The following is a 25619-nucleotide window of genomic DNA, read 5'->3' on the forward strand; positions in this document are numbered from 1 at the left end:
AGGTAAAAATTGTTTTTCACACGTTTACTAGCCATGTATAGTTCCTAGTCAGTAAATTTTTTGTTCATTCTCAGATTAGAGATTTTGGGAGTTTTAAAAACCAATTCTTTTAACTATTGCCTCTTTTTTCAGGTTTGTTGCAAGTACTGTTTAGCACTTTTCTGTTTTGTCTATATATTCTGACACGCAGAACAGTTTTTAGATTTTTTTTTTTTAATAGGCCCCACACCCAAGATAGGGCTTGAACTCACAACCCTAAGATTAAGAGCTGCGTGCTCTACTTGACTGAGCCAGTCAGGCACCCCCAGTTTTCAGATTTCAAATGTCATATTCATTAAGTTTTCTTTCTGTGATTTCTCCCATTGCTTTTAAGCTTAGAACTCAGAACACTAATCCCTATCGTTTTGGGTCATTACACATTATTTTTTCCTTTTCAAACTACTCTATGAAACACACACACACACCTCACTCCCTGACCTTCAGTCTGGTAGGCCCAGAACGTGACTGCTAGTCTGCCCTCCCTCTCCAAGTCCACCCCCCAGCCAAGACCTCGTACAATGTCATCCTCCTTGTTGTAGTTGGCGATGTCCTTCCGGAGGGTCCGGATGATGATCATGCTGAGGATGCCTGAAACGAACAGCGTGGGGAGAGAGGCGTGAGCACTGCCAGCGGAGTCTCCTGGGCTGCGTGCCCTCCTGGGCCTCGTGCTTGGCCGAGTGATGGCTGGCAGGAGTGGCCTCCTCCGGTGGGCGGTGGCCAGGCAGCTGCCTCAGGCCCTCTGCCAAGCAGAGCTCCAGCCCGGCTATACAGAGAGGGGCACACGGAGGGTCACTCCCCTGGTAGGGGAAGGAAAAAGCCACCGGGATGGGTTTGGGCAATCAAGGGACACTGCTTTGTACTCCAGGGAGAACAGCGTCCCGGCACCTCCATGTCTTGTCCTCCTGACCTCTGCAGCCTCGCTTCCTCCCGTGCTTACCTCCCCCGCTGCCCCTGCTTGCCTGTTATTCTGTCACCAGTTCACAGCCTCCGTGCCTCTACCAGGGCTGCTTCCTGTTCCCTTTGCCCTGACGCCCGCTCCCACTTCAAGACTTACCCCAGGCATATTCACCTTTCAACACCCCAGTGGTTCAGAGGCCCCCCCACTTGTACCTCCACAGCACCCTGTCTCCCCTCCAGGCAGATAGTAATAGTGGTTAAGACAATGGCTGTATGACCTCAAGCTAACTTAAACGTTTTAGGCTTGGCTCACAGAACTTGAAGGATCAAGAGATTTATAAAGTGCTTACTAAGACAGCAGCTGGCCCCCCAGTAAATGTTTAATAAAGAGCTGCTAGCATGAGCTCTACTTCCCATGATACTGCAATGATCGGTTTCATCCACCTCTGCCCACTACCCTCCCCCTGGCTCGCCAGCCGGTTTCTCACCAAGCTCGTCCCACTGCAGGGCCATGGCCTTTGCTGGACCAGTCTTTCCCTGGGTCTCTGAATGGTGGCTCCCCCCGATTCAGAGAGGTCTTCTCTCAAGCAGCCTTCATCCTTTCGCGAGAGCTGTGTATCTGGTCACCCTGTTTATCTGCTCCACAGCACTTACCCTATCCGGACTCAACCACTTCTCTGCTTGTCTCTCCCACCACCAGAACAGACGGTGAGGGGCTGGGCTCGCTCAACACCACATCCCCAGCAGGTGGCCCAGCACTTGCACAGAACAGGCAACGACGAAATCGGGCTGAATGAGTCAGTGAAGGTGTGCACGGAGAGATGTATCTGTCTTTCCCTAGGGAGCTCTCCAGAGCAGAGACTAAATCTTGTTCACCTTTGCATACCTGATGCTAGCACAGACCCTGAGGTCTGTTTCTGACCTACACTTGGCCCCGAGGGCACCCTTAAGTCATGTGATGCCTCAGACCTTCATCTGTCACCCCTCCTCTCCACCTCCCATCCCACAGATGTCTCACCTGATAGGAAGAAGACCACCACGACAGAGTTAATGATAGAAAACCAGTGGATCTGCACGTCACTCATGGTCAGATAAGTATCCCAGCGAGAGGCCCACTTGATGTCACTTTCCTGGAGGGGGAGGAAGAAGGGTGGAACCGAAGCGCTTGGAGTCGGGCCTCTTGCTAGGTAACTCCTGCCCAGACTAGAACCCTCCTCCCCTGCCGTGGGCTCCAGCCCCTTCTCACCTCCCAGTGTACAGAGTAGGTGAAATACAGCTGATTCTCCTTGCTGGGGTCAATTTCTTGGGGCGAGGAGTTGGTACCCTCAGGCAGGGTGCACGAACTCTTCTCATCTGCTTTGATGTCTGTGAGAGACAGAGACTCAGTATGTTCCTGTGGGGACCCGTGCCACTACCCAGGGCTGTTCGGGGGGGGGGTGGTTTGCCCTCAGGGGTTGCCTGCTGCTGGGACCCAGGGTCTGAGTGCAGGCAACAGAGTTGTAAAACTTCCTCCCCAGAGCCCTGACCTTCCTAAGAGCCTTTGGGGCTGCTGGGTGTAGAGGAGGGGGTCTAAGTCCCTCATGTGATCTCTCTTCACTCAATTCAAGCATTCATGTATTCACTCAATCAGCCCCGCTGAACAGGAAGAACACCCCCGAGTCCTGCTATCATGTTTACTCATTCACCCGGTCCCCAAAGTCCCAGCACATCAGTTAACTCAATCACTCAGATGCTTCTTTCTTCATTTGCTCCTCCGTTCATCTTGTGATCTGTCCATCCATTCAACCAACCACCATATAAGAAGCACCTACTCTGTGCCCAGTACTCTGCTGGACAGAAAATGGTGAGAAAGGAGACAGAGTCTCTAAACTCGAGGAAATGGTTGAGGGGAGAGATGATGTCAAAATTATCACACAATAAACGTAAAGCTGTGCTCACGGCACTCACCAGGAGGAGAGGCAGTACAGTGCTCTGAAAGCACAGGATCTATGTCTTCTGTGAGATTTTTGGCTATGATTTTGTTTGAAAACTAGATTCCACAGCTTTAAAAAGAAAAAAAAAAAAGCCAGAAACCCATCAACGCTGTGGACAAAGGCCAAGCTAAACTGCTAAACTGAAGTGTGCCCAGGGGTGAGCAAGGGTGGACAGGTGAGAAGCCAGACCAGCTCCTATCAGGGCTATCGGGCTGGGCTCTCAGATCCCCGCACAACTGTTGACCCTGGACCAATTTTCGTCTCTCCCAATCACTTACACAGAGGAAGACAAACACGGAAACCCACTGCCTGACCACTCTGTCTGCATCCCTGCCCCTTGTTCTTCAGCCCAGGGGAAGCTGGCTGGCTCTTCTGAGAGGCCCAGCCAAATCCTAGTCGCTGTTTGTTCTTGGCCAAGTCCCTAACCTCTCTGAGTCTCCAGTTCCTCATCTATAATCACCACACACTTCCAGGGGTTGCGGGGGGTGGTAAACGGGGAAGGTGCCAGGCCAGGACACAACAGATGTCAGCTCTCCCCTTGCTCCCCACCTTCTCTCATGGGAATGCAGTGATCCTACCCTGGTTGGGCCATTATGCCACACTGTGGCCTATCAGCCATCCCAGAATCAAGTGTGAGAAGACCCTGGGTGTGAAAGCCCAGGCCCATCCAGCCCTGCCCCTCTGGTCATACCTCCCCACTCACCCTCCAGCCTGATGCTCTGGGGAATCACCTCGAAGCGGACGACGCGGTACGTGTGCTCCTGGTCCTCTTCCAGGTCTTCCCGGTGGTAGTAAAGAATGAACGAGAGGTGATTGTGCAGGTAAATCTAAAACAGCAATGGAGAGAACAAAATACCTAGTAGTCAAGAAACAACCAGAAAATCATCCCAGTCCTTCCCCTCGTCCAGCAGACTCAGCTGTTTCAACCTGCCAAAAACACTCTCACAGCACTCCCCACTCAGAAACCCTCCAGGGCTCCCGGGAGCTTACTAGATAAAAGCCCAGATCCCTTAGGCCTGGCATTCACGGCCTTTTTGCATGTTGTCAGACATCGAGTTTACCTGGTCTCCCCCAGCCCTTCCTTGCCCCATGAACAGTTTCCATACTGCAGCTCTGTCCCTGGCATTCACTCTGGCTAGAATGCCACCCCTGACTCCACTCAACTCAAGCCTCCCTATTTTTCAAGGCCCACCTCCTCCATGACAACCCGAATGCACAACAAGCTCTTCTGAGCTCTGCTGGCATTGACTGTCACGGCACTAGCACATCAGTGATGGCAACTGGGACCTAGGATGCAGGGTCCTACATGGTCAGTTCTCTTCCCAGCTGGGACTGGAAGCTCTTTGAGGTCAGGGGCTATGCCTCAAAAGAAATGGTTTGTCCTTTATTTCCTACGTAGAAGGTGTTCAGTTTAGAAAATCAGAAAGACAGGAGAATCACTGTTACTGTCAGTGCCATTACTAGCATATCTCTCCGAGGCTGGCTATAAAATAGTAGACACACAAATCATCTCCTTTACTCCGCGTAACAAGCCCTAAGGGCCGCTGTGGACACTGCATACACGTTACAGATGAGGAATCAAAGCCTCGGAGAGGAAACAGGTAGGCTCAAGGTCACTCAACAACTAGTGGGTGGTGGAGGCAGGAACCAACCCCCAGGGGGCCAGCATACTCTTGACCACTAGCCTATCTAGCCCTCTCTCCTACGTACTGTTGACATTCCGTCTTTTTTTGTTTTTTGTTTTAATCTTATAAATATGGAATCTGACTTTTCAGGGACTGTGCCTTCCACTTCCTGTGTAGCATCTGCCAGTCTTGCCCAAAGAACAGACTCCCACAGACCACGCCCAGGGCCACCAGGAGAAACCTGCCTTGGCCAGCCCACCTTTTGTTATAAACCTAGAGCTAAATATTCCCCCCTTCCCCGTGGCCCCAAGGGCTGGTGACTTACCAGGGGAAACTCCCCCAGCCCTTCGAGCACACCGAGACACTCTACCTTGTTGACATCCGTGAAGCCGAGCCGGTAGCCGTGTTCAAACTGCACATCTTTTTCCTTCTTCTTGTCATCTCCTTCGCGGTTGGAGTAGAGCTCCAGCCGGGTGGCCACAGGCAGGTTGTCGGCAATGCTGGAAACCCAAGGCCCCGCTCAGTCCCCCTGGACTGCCTCTCCCACCTGTGTCCCACCCCACACCAACTCGGGGGCCGGCAGGGAGCAGAGGACAACTTACAGGTGGACATAGTAGTCTTCCGTGATCCGCTCGGCCACAAGCCGGCTCTGTTCCACGGTCAGGGTCACGGGCTTGCTGGACTGACTGCACAGAACCTCACACTTCTTTTCGCTGTTCATTAGCACCTGGAAAGGGGTGTTGACAATCCGGTCCCCTCTCAGCACCTCTCCTGCCGTAAGAGAGACACATGGATCTCAGAGCTTCAGCCCTGAGGTTGCTGAGGTCAGCAGAATCGTGGAGACATTGCTGACTCGAAGGGCAGTTCTGCAGCCTGGCACTCAGTGCTCTACCCTACCTGGAGAGAGCTGGCCCCTCCGACTCCCACCTGTCACCCTGTCCGCCCCCTCTGTGACACCGCCACCAGACTCTACAGGGCCCATCAAATATGCCTCTGCGCCTCATGTGCCACTTCTCGCCCACGTTCCTGGGAAGCTCCCCCTCACCCTGCGAACCCAGCTTCACCCTCCGGGAAGCCCTTCCTGACCTCTTCGGCCGAGCCTGTCACTCTCTCCACTGGCTCCCCTCTGTGTAGAGGCAGCGCCATACAGCGGTGAAGACAGGACCGGCTACTGAGCCCTGGCTCTGCCGCTTACTATCTTAGCAGTCTTGGTAAGTTACGTAACCTCAGTGAGCCTCAATTTCTGTATCTGTAAAATGGGGATAATGACAGTAGCCATCTCACAGGCTCCCAGTAAATCAAGCGTGAGGCACAGAGCATGCCGGCAACAAATACGAGCTTTACTGTCAGCATCGCCTCTGCACCTTTTCACATGCTGACGACGTGACTTTGCACCGTGCGCTGCCGTATTAAGTGCTTGCCACCGTGACTATGAGCTCTTTAAGGACAGACAGTGGTTCCCATTGATTTCTGTGTTTTCAGATCCCACTTCAGGCAGGGAGGGAGGTGGGGTAAAATCCAGCGCCTGAGATTTTTAGCCAAAACAGGTTCTTACTTAATGAACTGGCACAGTCGCTGCAAGCCTACCGCCTCAGAGCGGCCGGGCGCCAGGCGTGTAGGCGCGGAGCTCAGGGCTGCCAACGACAGCCAACGGCACTGTCATCCTGAGCTCTTCCAACGACTCTACCGGGATGATGGGGAAGCCGGGGCAGGCTGAAGACTGACCAAAGCCAACAGGCGGGACTAGCACCTGCACACACACGGGGTCCCACACGGGCTTACCAGCAGGGACCTGCCTGGACACGGCGCTCTCTGCCTAGTCAGTCATCCCTTCATCTATTCACTCACTCCCAGCGTCTACCTGGTACTGCTTATGGGCTGGGCCCTGAGGATGCGATGCTGAACAAACTCACGGAGCTTATGGTCTAGGAAAGACAGACTTGGTGGAATCATCACGTAACAGGAGGAACCTGCTCTAGACCCGGGGAGCAGGTCTAGGAAAGTTTCTCTGAGGAAATGATGTCTGACGTGAGCTCTAAAGGAAGAGGGGCATTGACTACGTAAAGACACAGAGGAAGAACATTCTAGACAGAAGGAACAGGACGTGCAAAAACTCCTGGGGGGTGGGAGACGTGTGCCGAGCTGGAGAGGCCTGTGTGGTTGCGACGCAGAGAGCAAGGGGAAAGTGACTTAAGTTGAGCCCAAGAAATGGGCTGGAGCCAGACCTCGGGGCCTGTGGGCCGTGCTGGAAGTCTGATCTTTATCCAAAGAGCAAGAAAAGCCCGTGAAGGGTTTCTTTTTTTTTTTTTTTAAAGATTTTATTTATTTATTTGACAGAGATAGAGACAGCCAGCGAGAGAGGGAACACAAGCAGGGGGAGTGGGAGAGGAAGAAGCAGGCTCCCAGTGGACGAGCCTGACGTGGGGCTTGATCCCACAACGCCGGGATCAGGCCCTGAGCCGAAGGCAAACGCCCAACCGCTGTGCCACCCAGGCGCCCCCCGTGAAGGGTTTCTAACAGGGATGGAGGAAGACATGATCTGATTCTGATGACAGAAAGATCACTCTGGCTGTTTCGTGAAGAAAACACAGAAGATGCAAGGGACTGGCTGGGGCGATGCCACTCAGTCATGCAAGTGAGTGAGGACGGTGGCCGGACTGGGCGGTGCTGAGGGTGAAGCCAGCACGTGGATTCAGGAGCCACTGAGCGGGGGCAGGACGAGTGAGCAGTGGTGGGAGACTGAGGTTTCTACAATAGGGTGCTAGGTGGGAAAACAGAAAGAGGAGCAAATTTAGAGGAAGGCATTTTTTCGGTTTGGATACGTCAAGCAGGCAATTAGACACCCAAATTCCAGGCTCCAAGGACAGGTCAGGGCTGCGGACAGAAGTTGTGAGCTGCTGGCGTACGAGCAGTTAAGTGGCAGGGTGCTAACTGCACCCTTGGGCAAAGCAGCAGCCTTGGAAGGTGTGGACGAGGCACTCAGGGGAGAGGGAGAGGGAGACGAGGGGCTCCCCTTCCCCCCATTTTAGAAGCTGAGTAACGCAGCCGAGTCTACAAAACCCAGGGGCGGACTGGCCAGTGGAAAGCAAGGATGCCAGTAGGACATCTGCACGGTCTGCTGTGGAAACGATTCGGGTCCCCTTCTTCATTTCACGGAAGACGACACTAGAAGCAGAGAGGGATGGTGACTTGCCCATGACCACACGAGGGGACTGTCGTAGTGCTAAGCTCTTGGGCTCCTTCCTCCACACCAAGCCCTACTGCCCACTTCTTAGTCTACAAGGAGCTTACTTGAGGAAAGGAAGAACACACACAGAGAGGAACAAGGCTGTAGACCAAGTAAGCAGGTATCTCTCCTTGATATTTAGAAATTAAATTTACACCAAGAAACAAGGCATGCTGGTCTGGAACGGCTCATCTCTAATACGCAAACGTTCCTTTTAACTTTTTGTAGCTGGAACAGATCGCCGGCCAGACTAAATGAGCAACAAGCTAGGAATGTGGACCCTGTAAGAGAGTCTGAGGCTGTGGCCCAGTATGTCTGCCTCAGACACTCCCACACACGCCATGGTACAGAGCTCCTCGAGCTCTGCCCTCAGCCCAAATCAACCTCTGGAGAAGGCGGTCTGGACAACAGAAAGAATTCTGTCTTTAGAGTTAAGAAAAACCCTGGGTAATATGGCACTTTCTCTACCTACTAGCCATGTGACCTGTGGAGCAAGTCTTAAACCCCTGATGCTGCCGTTCCCGCTACTACGAAATGGGAGCAATCATATTGGTGAGTGACTGGGGCAAGGAATTAGACCTTATACCTCCTTCGCCTCACTTCCCTTCCCGACGTTGAGGGGATGGTAAAAAGACCTACTTTGTAGAGCTGTTGTGAGAATTAACGAAGTTAAAGCACAGAAGTGCCTAGAACAGCACCTGGCTCACAACGAGAGCCCCGTAAGTATTAATGGTGGTGATGATGAGAACAGAGTACAAGGCTTGCCATCCATCAGGTATTTAACCAAGGAATTTTCTCTTCCATTTAAGTAGGACACTAACATTGACTGAATCCTACCGTGTCAGACACTGGGTCAGAAGTGGGAGAGAGAGAGGAATATAAAGCATGATCCCTCCACTCTAAGACCTGCAGGCCATGAAGGGAGGCACTCCACAAAGACAGAATGAGATACAATACAGCAAGGTAACTTCTGTACATAAAAGTTTCCACTTCTGTGAGGCAGAACATTCCCCAGCTTCACGGAGGATGCAGCAGAGACTCAGAGAGGTTAAGGTCACCCAGGGTCACACCGAGGTGTGCCCAACTGTTGAGCCATGGGCTGCCAACGAGTCCACACCAGCTCCTGGGCAAGGGAGGAGCTGTTCTGAGGGTCCTTTGACCAAGAGGACAAAGCAAGTCCAGTTTCTCAGGCAGAGACAAGGTGGTCAGAACACGGTGTGGTATGGAAAGGGAAAAGAAGGGTAAGTGACTGGCAGGAGGAACAGCCCAGTCAGTCGGGGGAAGTCAGCCCCGGCCCCGAGACAACATTACGGGGCAAGATGAAGAGACGGGAGGTGCTGCCTGCTTTCGGTTAAGCTGACTGCAAGCCTGCCTCCAGCTGGTCATAGATACACTTGTCAGCTTAGGGGTTCTGGAAACATCTGAGCCAGGGGTAGCTCTGTCAGAGAAGGCAGACCTTTTGGAGGCAAGCCTGCCTCCAGCTGGTCATAGATACACTTGTCAGCTTAGGGGTTCTGGAAACATCTGAGCCAGGGGTAGCTCTGTCAGAGAAGGCAGACCTTTTGGAGGCCTGCTCAAGAACCAGTTCTCTCCTTCCTCCTTTCTAAGCTCTAAGAGGAAAGTCTCCTAAGTTCCTTGAGGTCAGGGACAGCATCTACCCACATTTTTATCTCCAGGACTCAACACCAAGATGGGCACAGGGTAAGTAGTAACAATCGTGTAGGGAATAGAGGCTTCCGAATGTCTTTTGCTTTAAGCCCGAAATTCTACCAAATGGAGAATTATCTGAATTAGAATAAAATGGCTACTATTTATGCCAGACACCGCGCTGGGTGCTTCACACATTATTTGAGGCAAGTCTTGCACAGTCACTTAGCAAGAACCACGGTGATGTCTCTGCTTCCTTTAGGGCCAGAGGTAACCACTCGCTCTCCTAATTAAAAGCAGAGCAGGTTGCAGAAGCCATGAAAGAGAAATCAAGGGAGAGCTGGTCTGAGCAGTAGCCAAAGGCTGCAACGCTGAAGTTCGACTACGTGGACTCCACGCCCAAGTTAGCCGTCAATTAAAAATATAACCAGAGGCAAGTCACTGAACCTGTAAAATGGGTATAAAAACAGCAACTGCCTCCCAGGGCTGTTATGAGGCTTGAATAAGCTGCTATGTGTGCAGCACACAGTGACGTCAGGGTTAACTGCTGCCATCGCCATGTAAAGATGCGGCTTCCCCTCGGGGACAGGCTGACAGCGAGAGAGGAGAACTTACCCAGGTTCTCTGCCTTGTAGGTTATTTTACTGGGCTGGCAGAAGGGCAGCGAGTAGTATTCATAAGGTAGCTGGGTTCGAGAGCTGGTGAGCTTCACAGCCTGGTGGGAGAAGAGAGGCTGTTGTTCGTCAATCCGGAAAGCCCGACGGCTGTTCGCATAATCCTCCCCGGTACCCACACATTGTTGGTACACTTGGTAATGTTATCAAACTAACTCAGCAGATCACAGCTGCAGGATACGAGATACTACCCAGTCTACAATTCTGCATTATTTCATGTTTCATTCTGTTTCAGACTACGTTATAGATTTTGTTTAAAATCATAACCAAATTCAATATAGACTGAGAGTCTGATATCCCTTGACCCTATAATTTCATTTCTGGGCTTCTTTCCCAAGGAAATAACTCCAAACGAGGGTAAACTTTAGGAACAAAGAGGTTCACTCCTTCCTCATAACCACAGTGCTCTCCCGCCTGCAGTTCCTCAAGGCCGTCCCGCTCTCTTCCGCCTCGCTCCACGCCTGTCTGGCGCCTTTGCACATCCAGGTCCCAGCTTACGCCCCCTCGCCTGGAAGTCCTCCCTAACTAGCTCATCTAAGGGAATGCCCCATTTGCTCTATTCCAACACGCGCAGTTTCCTAGGTAACATGTCTGATAAAACATAATTATTTTGTTTACCTGTTGCTTTAAAAAAACAGTCTCCTCCTAGAATTTAAGATTTAGGCTCCATGAGGACAAGGACCTACAGAGCCAGGCACACAGTAGTGCTCATTAAATGTTTGCTGAGTGACGGAAGAGAGGAAAAACGCCCCCACAATGGGAAACTGGTCAACAAACCATAATATACTCATTCAGTGAAATATTACGCAACCATTAAAAACAAGGTTTAAGAAGACCATGAAGGAGAATGTTCAGGAAGTGATACATGCATACAGAATACAGCTCTGGAAACGGTGACAGTCATAAGCAATGCCAAACCACAGATAAACAGAACTAATCAAAATGTTACAAAAAATAAATTCTGGTCCACATGCAAATACAATTATCTTTGCTATTTAGAAACTACCAACCGTCCCCATGCACCATCTAAAAAACTGTCAATAATTTTTAGAATGCAGGTCCACAATCCTTATTTAAAACTCATACTTTGGAATTTTTTTGTTTTTAAAAGGGGAGTATGGACAACACTCCCTAGCTGGGTCTGGGGCAGTACCCCATATTTAATGACTATTTGTGCAAAGAAATGCAAAAATATTCATTCTAAGTGGGACAAATAAAATCAAACATTTCAGGCCAAGTCTTGTCTATGAAAGCTTAGAAAACTGGGTTTCAGAGGTTTTTAGATGTTGGACTAAGGGACTGAGGACTACTATTAAGAATTTCATAAACCACTTGAGGGGCGCCTGGGTGGCACAGCGGTTAAAGCGTCTGCCTTCGGCTCAGGGCGTGATCCTGGAGTTCCGGGATCGAGCCCCACATCAGGCTCCTCTGCTATGAGCCTGCTTCTTCCTCTCCCACTCCCCCTGCTTGTGTTCCCTCTCTCACTGGCTGTCTCTATCTCTGTCAAATAAATAAATAAAATCTTTAAAAAAAAAAAAAAAAAGAATTTCATAAACCGCTTGAGCCAAAATGGCCAAAAAGTTACTGCCTATTATAGCAGCCTGTTATTTTGTGTTTCTTACATTCTCTCTTTCTGGATCATCAAAAAAGAATCCACGTTACAAAGAGACTGAGGTCCCACCTTTATGTTCCCTCCTCCCCTCCCGCACCTCCCCCACCCAAAGTGTACCCTCTCACACCCCCAGCCTGGCAGGCCTGGAAGCCAGAGCCACCCTCTCCTCCTTGTGCCACAAGCTTTGCTCTGGAGGGGGCTTTCAGCAGAAGCACTGGGAGGAAGGGTACTGCAGTAGGTAAGAGATGGAGTAGTTAAGGACTACCCTATGCCTTCCTCACCACAGGACCCTGGGCAGTGGTTTCCTTATCTGCAAAATATACAGTAACTCTGTGACAAATACACAGTATCTGCTTCAGAGGGTTCTTGGGGGGCATCTGAGTTAAGTCACCCATAATGCCTGGTATGTAAATAACCCTCAATAAATGTTACCTTCAATACTCTTCCTGAAAGTTACAAGTCTGACTTGGGAGGAAGAGATATGCTCACAACAATGCAACACATGTAATGTTGCATTTACTCATTAATCATTGCTTAGTTCTAAATGAACTTTTACAAAAGATTTTAGTCATTCATTCATTCATTCATTCATTCATTCATTCAGAATGAACAGGGGGAAGGGGAGAGGGAGAGAGAATCTGAAGCAGACTCCATGCTGAGCACAGAGCACGACACAGGGCTCGATTGCACGACCCCAAGATCATGAACTCAGCCGAAATCAAGAGTTGGATACTCAGCCAAGAGAGCCACCCAGGCACCCCTAAATGCAGATGCTTTTTAACAGCCATTCATCACACATATTTATCCACCCTGCTATGTATTAGGAGTTCGTAACACAGCAATAATTGGGACAGAAAAGATCCTAGCTCTTTTAGAACTTGATTCCTAACAGTTTTCTTTTTCTTTCTTTCCTTTTTATTTTATTTTATTTTTATTTTTGTTTTTTTTTTAAAGATTTTATTTATTTATTTAACAGAGATATAGACAGCCAACGAGCAAGGGAACACAAGCAGGGGAGTGGGAGAGGAAGAAGCAGGCTCCCAGGGGAGGAGCCTGATGTGGGGCTCGATCCCAGAACACCGGGATCATGCCCTGAGCCGAAGGCAGACGCTTAACTGCTGTGCCACCCAGGCGGCCCCCCCTTTTTTTAAACAAATGTATTATTTACATATTTATCCTCTTAACTGGTTAATTCCCCCTGGATAATCACAAGTTGCTTGTATGTGATGCCCCAAATAAGCATGACATGTAGCCATCTGTAATTTCACTAATACCTAACATGTGACGGCAAACGAAGGGGCGTGAGCATGATGGCACACCCTGAGGCTGGTCCTCTGTGACCCTGTCTTCTGCTTCTCCTTTTGAACACTGTGATTCAGCTCAGGAAAAGACAAACACGTGATTTTCACGCAATCTTCCTGCTTTGCTTTTGCACAGACCAGTAAACACGTGGTTCAACACAATAATGAGGCAAGAAACGTATCTTTATTTTAGGAGAATTTATTTCCATAACCTTATAAGTTTTGTTAGCCCTTTTTACACACTCACTAGGGACTGAAGGACTACTTAGAAATTTCAACTACACATTACTTTGCCAAGGGAGGAACAGTGTGGTAGTCAAGTAGCGGGGGATTTACGGAGGTGAGAGAATGCCAAGTGTCCTACACTGTAAACACTGCACAGGAAAAAAACCCCAGAAAAACACGAAAGTATTAAAAGTGGTTATATTTGGGTGATGACAGAGGAGAGTCCCTTTGGCTGGGAGCCCTTGTACAAGGTTACGCCCCTGCCCTGGTGGTAGTCTATATCCAATGACTGGTTCACGGAGGGATACAGAGAACCAGTCCTCTGGCTTCAATCCGGAACAACTCCAAAGGGCCAGCCATTCCCGTTCCAGAGCTTCCCACAGGCCTATGCTATACCACAGCTCAGTGTCACCCTCTGCCCAGTCCTGCTTCCCTCACTCCCTCCCGAGTGCTGACCCTGAGGGCCTACCCAGCCAGCCTGCACCGTACCTCCCCTCTGGAGTTTGTGCCCTGGGAAACCAGGTCCGAGAAATCCACCACCAACCCCTATCCCTGCTTGGGGCTCTGAGAAGGCCACCAACACAGTGCACTGTTAAAGAGCCATTAATCAACATGCCAGCCTGCCTATTGTCCCCGATCAACCATAGTTTAAGTGACTCCTTCCCCACCTTTGCCAACTGATTGACCCACAGTGGGCATCTAGCTTGAAAAGGTGCCTGGTTAGATGGCTTCTCTCTAGACTTGAATCATTCGTGCACCAAATTGCCTCATCTACCTACCACTGATCTACTCTTTATCTGGATCTGATTCATTTTTAGGGAAATACATTTATTTAAGGAGCTAATACTCTATCACTATTAAAAACTGAAAACCAACAGCAGCCATAAAATCATGAGTTGAAGTAGCAGCTAGATTTCTTAATACACATTAAAAGAAAACAGGTATTAAAATAAAATAAATTTGTCAACTACTTAAAATCATCTCCTATACCACCATCAGACAGGCAGGACGCAGTCTGGAAAACCCGAACTAGAGAATCCAGCTGGTGGCAGAAGCTGCGAGTGAAAACACAGAGGCCGTAATAGACTGTGTACGCACAGACAATCAGAGTCATGTGGACAGAAGCTGGGAATAGAGAGGAGGATGGAGCCAATGAAACAGGGAGGCAGGCTGAGAGAGACAGACAGACACACAGACATACACACCTAGAAACAGAGACACATGTGAGGGTGAGAGTGAGAAACACAGATGTGGAAAGAACCAGAGCCAGAGCCAGAGTTGAAGAGAAAGAGAGGGACACAGAGCGAGAACACACGCACACAGGCAAAGCTGCGGAGTGGGAGAGACAGCTGAGGAGGCAGAGCTCCTGGAACTGTGGGCTCCCTAGAGCACTCCCCTTCCAGCCACCCAGCAGGCTGCAAACCCACTTTTTGCCATGGTGACTGGCACTGGCTTTTGTTCTCTGTAAGCACGGGACGGACAGGACCATCTCGCCAGGGTCCTCCAGCCAGGCTGCCCAGCACAGAGGCTCCAACAGTCCAGCAATGCACCTACCTTGATTTCTACAGGGTCGTTCTGGTGGAAGTTGATTGGTGCAACCCCAGGGACGTAGAAGGCGCGTGTATCATATGTGAGAGAGAGAAGCAGCAGGGACCACGGCAACCAATCCTGCTTGGAAGAAGAGAGGTCGTAGTTGGAATGGGGTAAAGAAGTAAATGTCTCTCTAGGGCAGATCAAGTCATAGCACCCTCACATGTGCTTTAACTGACCCGGTCTATCCCCACTCTGTAAGTGCTGTCTTCCAAATGCCCCCAAGAGTCCCGCAAGGCACTGATTCTGCACTTCCAGAAACAAGTCACAAAATGAGTGAAGTAATTAATGTGGGGGCAAAAGGGAAGACTGTAATACAGTAGCCACAGCTCCCCACTTCCAGATAGATGTTCTTTTCACCATTTCACACTGTGTCACTCTCCAGTATAGCTAGCAGGAAACAAAGCTCCATGATGGTCCACCAATTCCCTCTTCTCTATATAGCAAGAAGCTCACTTGGTCAGGAAGCCCCTATGTGACCTGTATATTTTCCTACAAGCCCTCTCCAGATTGTACTGACCTCATCATCGGCCACTCTCCTCCTCACTCAGCCCCAGCTACACTGGCCTTCTTGCTGTCTCTTGTCAGCAAGCCCTTCTCTACCCCTCAGGGCCATCACCTTTACTGTTCCCTCCGCCAGAATGCCCTTCCCACAGATATCTCCGTGGCTAATCTCATTCCTTATTTCATTCAGGTCTCTCTCAAATGTCAGGTCCTCAGAGAAGCCTTCAGTGCCGATCCTACCTAATATAGCACCCTCAGGGCTCCCGCTCCCCATCCCCCACCCCTGTACTCCATTTCTCTTCATGGGCTTATCGACGGACACGCACAGTATGCATGCACACGCTCGTATCATGTACAATATGCATTTGCTTATTTGTGCAGTCTGTCACCCTCCACTCGAATGTGATCTCTGTGGGAGCAGGGACTGTGTGTCCCCAGGGCCTGGCCCCCAGCGGGCACTCAGTAAATGACCTACGTGCAGGATAGTCACCTAGGAATTAAGGCAAGAAAGACCAATTACTGGCCTCAAGAAATGCACTCCATCAAAACATCTCTTTCCCTTAGTTAGCAACATGCTTCACCCCCTCAAGGAACTAGAAGAGCTTCCTGATTCTCTCTCCCCATCTGTGTGAACAAGGAACTCATATCCAGACACCTGGATCCCCGACTCACTAGCGCTCCTGCACCTGCCCTCTCTCCACCCCCTGCAGCCCTGCAGACCCTTGTTTCACCCACCCGTCACTGGCCACAGCTTCTGACCACCTTGCCTTCACAGCCCCTCCATCCTTCAAGTTACTGCACCCCCCCCCCCACACACACTCACTCTCTCTCTGTCTCACTCAGCTGATTCTTTCTGGAACTCAGTTTTATACGGAATCAGAATTACTCAAGGGGCTTGCCAAAAATGTAGACTCATCTGCATTTTTACCAGAAGCACAAGCTGGCTTTAATAGTCTAAGCTTCTTTTTTTTTTTTTTTTAAAGATTTTATTTATTTATGTGACAGAGAGACAGGCAGCGAGAGAGGGAACACAAGCAGGGGGAGTGGGAGAGGAAGAAGCAGGCTCATAGCGGAGGAGCCCGACACGGGGCTCGATCCCGGAACACCGGGATCACGCCCTGAGCCGAAGGCAGACGCTTAATGACTGCACTACCCAGGCGCCCCAGTAGTCTAAGCTTCTAAGCTTGGTGCACTTTTTGTAGATACATAGCTCGGTCAGAGTCTTTTATTTATTTATTTATTTATTTATTTATTTATTTATTTATTTATATTTATTTATTTATTTATTTATGAGAGAATAAGCATGAGCAGGGGAAGGGGCAGAGGGAGAAGCAGGTTTCCTGCTGACCCGAGAGCCCCATGTGAGGCTTGATGCCAGGACCCTGAGATCATGACCTGAGCCTAAGGCAGACGCTTAACCGACTGAGCCACCCAGGCGCCCCCCCCAAAAAAACTTTTAAGTTTAAAATAAATTTAGATTTACAGAAGAGATGCGAAGATACTGTGAGATTTCCCATATACCCTTCACTCAGCTTCGTCTAATGTTAACATCTTACATAACTACGAGCGGGCAAGGCTTTTAAAAAATAGCTTAAAATGTTTTGAAAAAGTAGCACATACACAGTAAATAATTCAAACACAGTACAAATGGGTATACCATGAAAAAGAACTCCTCCTCCCACTTGGGCTCCCCACAGACAACTGCTCTCACCAGTTCCTTGAAAATCCCTCTAGAGACATCTTACACATTCACAAAGGGAAGGGCTTAGTTGTAGTATGGGTTTGCCTTGAATACAACAACGAACAGCATTTATTCTTTCTTTCTGTGACGGAAAGCCTACTGACTGCGGGCTGGCTACAGCATCTGCATCTAATTTCCTCTCGATCCGATAATTTCCTCCAATTGACCTGCTGTCAGAAGATTCTGGCCCTCCCTCCTTGGAACCCTGCGCTAGGCCTCACTGGTCAGTCTTTAGAAATATGAGCGCTTTGAGTGACAGAAATAAGCCCTGTCCTCTTCATACATAAATTCCAGTTAACTGAAGTGCAAGGAAAACCAATCCGGCAGTACTGGCATAAACTGCTACACGAAGTTTGTTTAAATAACCACCACAACAATAACGCAACTCCGAATTTTTGAAAAATGATGCAGGAAACAGATAATCCTCTCACAAAGATACTATCAACAAACCACAAATCAATTGATCTTAGAGGAAGGATCAACAGATGAAAAATGGCAAAGGATATTTCATTAATGTGCTACATTCTTTGAATAATATAATTGGCAACCAAAAGCAATTCAGAAGTTCAGTTTAGAATTAATGACTGCATCACAATGACACTGTCAATTTTAGATATTAAAATGTCGCTGTTTTGATATTCTCATAATCGCTAGAGGGATAATTACAACACTTCTGGGGGGGCAATTTGGCATTCTATCAACCCCCCCCCAAAGTGTATACTCTGACCCTGCAATTCTACTTTGAGACATGTTAAGAAAAATATGGCAAATATCCCAAAATGTATATAAAAGGGTGTTCACTACAGCATTATTTAAAATAGTGAAATCAGGGGCACCTGGATGGCTCAGCGGGTTAAGCGTCAGACTCTTGGTTTTGGCTCAGGTCACGATCTCAGGGTCGTGAGATCAGGCCCCACGTCCAGCTCCGCTATCGGTGCACTCTGCTTGCGATTCTCTCTCTCCCTCCCTCTCCCTCTGTCCCTCCTCCCCCTTCACACATGCGTGTGCCCGCTTTCTTGACCTCTAAAAATAATAATAGTAAAATAAAAATTAATAAATAAACAAAATAGTGGAATCATTCACTACTTTTAATAGTAAAATATCCAATATTAGTGGAATGGGTTAAATTTACCCATTTGTGTACTAATTAAAAAGGAAATATTTCTAGAATAGGAATATTTAAGCTTTAGATTTAAGCAGAAAAAGTGGGGGATAGAACATTGCATAGCAGGATCCCCCCCCTTTTGAAAAAAAGTTATCTTTGAGAAAATGTTTAGCAGGCAAAATGGGTTATCTAAGTGACAGACTTTCTTTCTGTATATCTCTATTTTCTAATTTTTCTTAGGGGATTATAAAACATTTATATTACTTAAGAAAAACAATAGAATAAATCAGGCAAAAAAAAAAAAATCACCACTCTAAACACCTAGGTTACAGGAATTCTAGCTCAGTGGGGAAGGCCCTCCACCTGCCGGCCCCAAGATACCTTTCCATCAGCACCTTCCACATTTTCCTTCTAAGCCTTCAGGAAGATCCCAAGACTGTCTTGGCCTTTGGTGAGCACACTTGGTCAGGTGAGGCTGCCTTCAAGCTTCTGTTCAAGCTGGTTTTGAAACCTGCCCTCACCTTATTCAAGTTCTACCTAGCCTTGAAGGTCCAGTGGAAATGTTTCTTCCTTCAAGAAACCCCTCAGATCTCCACAAGGGGAATTATTTTTCTCCTTTCTTTCCAAGACACCTTGTAAATATCTTGATGATGTCACTAGAGGAAGAGAATGGAAACTACCCAATACCCAACTGAGTTTTCACAGCTATATATGTTCAAGGATTAGTGCTTAAGTTAGTTGACACATATTTAAATATGCACTTGTCTAAGGCACTGCTATAGTACTTTTTTTTTTTTTAAGATTTTATTTATTTATTTGACAGAGACAGCCAGCGAGCCAGCGAGAGAGGGAACACAAGCAGGGGGAGTGGGAGAGGAAGAAGCAGGCTCCTAGCAGAGAAGCCTGATGTGGGGCTCGATCCCAGAAAGCCGGGATCACACCCTGAGCCGAAGGCAGACGCTTAACGACTGCGCCACCCAGGCGCCCCAGCTATAGTACATTTTGTGTTGAATGATGGTCATCTAAGTTTCTGCCATCTCTCCACCTGCATTAATTGCTTGTCTAGCTTTGTTATGGGAGTACTCAAACAAATTAATAAGCAACAAACAACTCCCGATCTATAAAAATATAAAACCATCCACTCACATAGGACTGAGTGCTATGGTTTGTCTGTTTGTTTAGTAAGCACTACACCTAATGTGGGGCTGGAATTCATGACCCTACGATCAAGAGTCACACGTTACACTGACTAAGCCAGCCGGGCGCCCCTGAATACTTTGGTTCTTCATCTTTGCTGTATCCTCTTGAGAATGACTTTTTTTGCTTCTCAAATTCAAGGAGTTCTTGATACCTCCCACCTTTCCACCTGCAAGGACCTAGTTTGAGACTCCCTGAGAACATCTAGATGTGTACATCTAGATAGTGGTTCTCAACGCTGACGCATATTACAATAACCTGGAGAGTAAGTAGATTAAATTCCCAATCCAAATGCATAGAGTGGCTGAACGGATACAAAAATAAGATCCAGCAATACACTGTCTACAAGAAACTCACTTTAGATCTAAAGACACACATGGGCTGAAGATGAAGGGATAGAAAAAGAAATTCCACATAAGTGGTAACGAAAAGAAAGCAGGGGTGGCTAAACTTACATCAAACAAAATAGACTTTCAGTTAAAAACTGTGTCTACGGGACATCTGGGTGGCTCAGTCCATTTGGGTGTCTGCTCTTGGCTCAGGTCACGATCCCAGGGTCCTGGGACCCTGCCCCACATGGGGCTCCCTGATCAGCAGGAAGCCTCCTTCTCCCTCTGCCTGCTGCCCTCCCTGCTGGGTGCACCCTCTCTCTCTGATCAATAAATATTTTTTAAAAGATTTTATTCATTTGAGAGACAGAGAGCACAAGAGCAAGAGAGACGGAGAGAACAAGTTGGGGGAGAGGCAGAGGGAGAAGCAGACTCCCAGTGGAGCAGGGAGCCCAACGTGGGACTCGATCCCAGGACCCCGAGATCATGACCCAAGCCAAAGGCATCTGCCTTAACCAACTGAGCCACCTAGGCACCCCAAATAAGTAAAATATTAAAAAACAAAACAAAACAAAAAAGTGTCTAGAAACAGAGAAGGCCATTATATAATGACAAAAGGGTCAACTCAACAGGAAGATATAAGAGATATAAATATATAGATACCCAACATCAGAGCACCTAAATGTATAAAGCCAATATTGACAGATCTGAAGGGAGAAATTGACAGCAACACAATAATAGTAGGGAACTTGAATATCCCACTTAAAATAATGGCTAGAACATCTGGACAGAAAATCAATAAACAGCTGACTCAAAAAAAACTACAGACCAAATGAACTTAAACATATATAGAACCTTCCACCTGACAGCAGAAGAATATAGATTCTTCTCAGGTACACACAGAACATTCTCCAGGACAGATCACATGGTAGGTTCACAAAATAAGTCTTAACAAATTTAAGAAGACCAAATCACTCCATCACTCTTTTCTGACTGCAATGGAATAAAACTAGAAATCAATAACAAAAAATGGGAACTAGGCAAATATGTGAAAATTAAACAACACACTCCTGGGCGCCTGGGTGGCTCAGTCACTGGGCTTCTGCCTTCAGCTCAGGTCATGATCCCAGCGTTCTGGGAGCCCCACATCAGGCTCCCTGCTCAGTTGGGAGCCTGTTTCTCCCTCTCCCACTCCCCCTGCTTGTATTCCCTCTCTCGCTGCCTCTCTGCCAAACAAATAAATAAAAATCTTAAAAAAAAAACAACCAAAAACCAAAAACACACTCCTAAACAACCATTGGGTCAAAGAGGAAATCAAATGAGAATTTAAAAGTACCTCAGACAAAAGAAAATAAAAATAAAACATACCAAAACTTACAGAATGCAACAAAAGCAGTATCAGGAGTAAACTGCTACGTTAAAAAAAAAAAAAATCCCAAAAAACCTAACTTAACACCTCAAGGATCCAGAAAAATAACAAAAGAAGCCCAAAGTTTGCAGAAGGAAATAATAAAGATTAAGCAGAAATAAATAAAAAGAAGAATTTTAAAAACAGAAAAAACCCTACAACAGAGGTGAGTTGGTTTTTTTTGAAAAGATAAAAATCAACAAACTAAGTGAAACGAAATGAAATTTAGCAGCACCAACGAGAGAAAAAGAGGGAAGGCTCAAATAAAATCAGAATTGAAAGAGGAGGCAGTATAACGGGCGCCAAAGAAATAAAAAGGATTATAAACAATCATACATCAACAAATTGGGTAACTTAGAAGAAATGGATAAATTCCTAGAAACACGTATAATCTCCTAAAACAGAATCAAGAAGAAACAGAAAACCAAAACAGACCAATAAATAAGGGGGACTGAATCAGTAATCTAAGACTACCATTCACAGGTGAATTCTCCCAAATGTTCAATAAAGAATTCTTCTTAAACTCTTCCAAAAATAAAAGAGGGAATACTTCCAAACTCATTTTATGAGGTGAGCATCACCCTGATACCAAAACCAGACAAAGGTACCAAGAGAAACCTATAGGCCAATATCCTTGATGAACGCAGACGCAAAACTTCTCAGTAAAATACAAGCAAGCTGAATTTAACAGCACATTACAAGAAGCGTACACCAAAATCAAGTGGGATTTATCCCTGGGACACAAGGATGGTTCAATACATGCAAATCAATCAGTGTGATACACCACATTAATAAAATGAAAGAAAAAACACGATCATCTCTATAGACACAGTGAAAGAGTACGACAAAGTTCAACATCCATTCATGATTTCAATTCTCAACATAAAAGGTATAGAAGGAATTTACCTCAACACAATAAAGGCCATATATGAAAAGCCCACAGTTGACATCATTATTTCTTGCTAATCAAAATTTTTCTCTCCCAGAAAGCCAGATACCAGGCCTTTTTGCCTTATCTAATATGTGATTTGAAGCCAGGGCAGAGGATTACAATCTCCTGTAGTCATCAAGCCAATTAAATCTAAGAAGTTACTCCAATTCTACCTTCTTGTGAAACAGAATCCTCCAATCTTAGCAGAGAGAGGCTGCCCTGGACAGTTGAAGGGCTCCCTGACAGCTTACACTGCAGAGAGATGAAGAGCAAACCCTGAAAGACTCCAAGAGGCTTCTGTTCCAAACTCTCAAACCAATAGCATGAGTACACACACAAAAACCAAAAACAAACAAAGACACAAAAATGAGGATTATACTCACCCTGGTGGAAAACACCACAAAAAAGAAACAAGAAGCCATAGAGTCATTGAGCACCGGCCAAGTAAGCACAAGGTACTGTGGCACACAGTCCTTTCCATTTACGAGTCCCTACTTTATGCTAAGCACTTACAAACGCTGACTTGCACCATTCCCACAACTACAGCTGCCTGGGGATTGCTGTCTCCATTTCACGGATGACTGCTAGTTAACTCGAGACCCAGAGATTAAATACCTTGCCCAAGGTCAGAAGGTAGAGGAACAGGTACGCTCTTTTCAGGCACGTGAGCTTCATTAAAAGATGATGAGCATGGAACGATGATCCTGATAACAATGGCAGCCAACACTGAATGATGACTGCATTCTACTAAATATTAAAACACAGGGCTACCCAAAGACAGAAAAGACTTAAACATACAAACTGAAATAGAAGTGTTAGAAGCAAATATAGATATACTTTTAAATATTTTATTTTATTTTTTAGAGAAGGGGAAGAGAGAAAGAGAGAGAGAATCTCAAGCAGGCCCTACACCCAGTGCAGAGCCTGATGCAGGACTCAATCTCACAATCCTGAGATCTGGACCTGAGCGAAAATCAAGAGTTGGATGCTTAACTGACTGAGCCACCCAGGCACCCCAATACAGATATACTTTTTTTGGGGGGGGGGATATTTTAAAATTTATTTGACAGAGAGAGACAGCCAGTGAGAGAGGGAACACATGCAGGGGGAGTGGGAGAGGAAGAAGCAGCCTCCTAGCGGAGGAGCCTGATGTGGGGCTCGATCCCAGAACGCTGGGATCACGCCCTGAGCCAAACGCAGACACTTAACGACTGCGCCACCCAGGCGCCCCCAGATATACTTTTAAACAATCTTGACATGGAAAGTTTCCTAAGAATGAAACAAAACCCAGAAACTATGAAGAAAAAGGATACATAGGAAGAAGGAAGAAAATTTTAAAAATATATACATCACAGACAAAGAAAAACACAATTTGGGTAAAAATATTTACCACACACCACAGACAAAGGACTATTCCTTCAGTATACCAAAAGCTCTGATAAACCAATCAAAGACAACCCAAAAGTATATGAATGGGCAGTTAAAAAAAAAAAAAAGCACAAAAGGCCAAACACAAAAAGATGGTCAACATCGTTCGTAACTTAAAAAATGCAAATCAAAATAATGGCATCTGATTTTTTTACCTATTAGAGTCATAAGGCTTTAAAAAATTTGAATATACTAAATACAGATAAACTGGTACAGTGTTTGGGGAGGGCAATTTAGCCCTCCATACTTAAATGGAAGGTAGAATCATTTTTGAAGGACTCCCAGCATAAGTTATAAATTATAAAATAAATAAGACGTACAGCAGTGAGTGTATAGTATAATCTCACTCATCTAAAAAAAATTTTTTTTAAACCTGTACCAAAGCCAAAGACATCACAAGAAAAGGAAACTTACATATAGTCCTCATGAAAACAGACGGAAAAAATCCTTAACAAAATATTAGCAAATCATATCCAGCAATATATAAAAAGGTTTATACATCATGACCAAGTGGGGTTTACCCCAAAAATGCAAGGTTGGCTCAATATCTGAGCCAATGTACCCATATAAATAAATGACAAAACCACACAATCTGGGGCGCCTGGATGGCTCAGCTGGTTGAGCATCTGCCATCGGCTCAGGTCATGATCTCAGGATCCTGGGATCAAGCCCCACATCGGGCTCCCTGCTCAGTGGGGAGCCTGCTTCTCCCTCTCCCACTCTCTCTGTCAAATAAATAAATAAATAAATAAATAAATAAATAAATAAATAAATAAAATCTTAAAAAACAAAACCCCAAAACAAAACCCCAAAATCTTCACAAAGTAAAAGCACTTGACAAAATCGAACACATATTCATGGTAAAACCTCCCAACAAATTAAGAATAGAAAGGAACTTCCTCAATCAGATAAAGAGCAGCTATGAAAAACCCACAGCCAACATCATACTTAATGGTGAAAGACTGGAATACTTCTTCCTAAGATGACTGACAAGGCAAAGATGTCCACTCTTGTCATTTCTATTCAACACTGTGCTACATAAATGCAAATAATGTGCACTGAAGCAAATAATTAATTAATTAAAGGCATCCATATTGAAAAGAAGTAAAGGATCTTTTACTTGTAGATCACATATCTTGTATTTACAAAATCCTAAGGAACCCCCGAAACAAGTACTAGAACTAATAAAGTAGGGTCAGAAACTACAAGATCAACATATAAAAATTAACTGTATTTCCACATACTAGCAACAAACAACCCCAAGATTAAATTAAGAAAATAGCTCCATTTATGGGGCGCCTGGGTGGCTCAGCTGTTAAGTGTCTGCCTTTGGCTCAGGTCATGATCCCAGGGTCCTGGGATCGAGCCCCGCATCGGGCTCCCTGCTCAGTGGGAAGCCTGCTTCTCCCTCTCACACTCCCCTTGCTTGGGTTCCCTCTCTTGCTGTCTCTGTCAAATAAATAAATAAAATCTTAAAAAAAAAAAAGCTCCATTTATAATATCTTCAAAAAGAATAAAATATTTAGGAATAAATTTTTTTAAAAAACTTCTATACTGAAAATTACAAAACATTCTAAGTAACTGGACAGACATTCCATTTTCATGGATTGGAAGACTCAATATTGATTGGATGGCAATTGTTTCCAAACTGATCTACAGATTCAAGGCAATCTCTATCAAAATCCCAGCAGGCTTTTTTGTAGAAACTGGCAAGTCAACCCTAAAATTATTTGGAAACACAAAGGACCCAGAACATCCAAAACAACTTTTATTTTATTTTTATTTTTTTTAAAGATTTTATTTATTTATTTGACAGAGAGAGAGACAGCCAGTGAGAGAGGGAACACAAGCAGGGGGGAGTGGGAGAGGAAGAAGCAGGCTCCCAGTGGAGGAGCCTGATGTGGGGCTCGATCCCAGAACGCCGGGATCACGCCCTGAGCCAAAGGCAGACGCTTAACGACTGCGCCGCCCAGGCGCCCCCCCAAAACAACTTTTAAAAATAAACAAATTCTAAGCTTATTATATTCCTAAGTTTATTATAAAGCTACAGTAATCAAGATAGTGTGGTAAGGATATGCATAAAGATCAAAGGAACAGAATTAAAAGTTCAGAAATCAATGTATATGTTTATAGTAAATTGATTTTCAAAAAGTTGCCAAGGCAATTC

The 25619-nt window shown here is 46.4% G+C and overlaps 1 protein-coding gene across 1 annotated transcript in view; it reads right to left on the minus strand.

Moving 5' to 3' along the window:
- Nucleotides 1-25619, minus strand: part of TM9SF4 (transmembrane 9 superfamily member 4) — a 52082-nt gene that overhangs the window by 15170 nt on the left and 11293 nt on the right. Inside the window, exons 2-9 of the mRNA XM_045807086.2 lie at nt 14774-14887; nt 10023-10122; nt 5137-5305; nt 4905-5034; nt 3613-3736; nt 2183-2301; nt 1955-2066; nt 557-627 (exon numbers count right to left, since the gene is read on the minus strand). Coding sequence (XP_045663042.1) covers nt 557-627; nt 1955-2066; nt 2183-2301; nt 3613-3736; nt 4905-5034; nt 5137-5305; nt 10023-10122; nt 14774-14887 — 939 coding nt within the window. The remainder of the gene's footprint in view (nt 1-556; nt 628-1954; nt 2067-2182; nt 2302-3612; nt 3737-4904; nt 5035-5136; nt 5306-10022; nt 10123-14773; nt 14888-25619) is intronic.

The sequence above is a fragment of the Ursus americanus genome, chromosome 22 (genome assembly GCF_024610735.1).
Source record: "Ursus americanus isolate L20-20 chromosome 22, mUrsAme1.1.p, whole genome shotgun sequence".
In the NCBI taxonomy this organism is placed as follows: Eukaryota; Metazoa; Chordata; class Mammalia; order Carnivora; family Ursidae; genus Ursus; species Ursus americanus.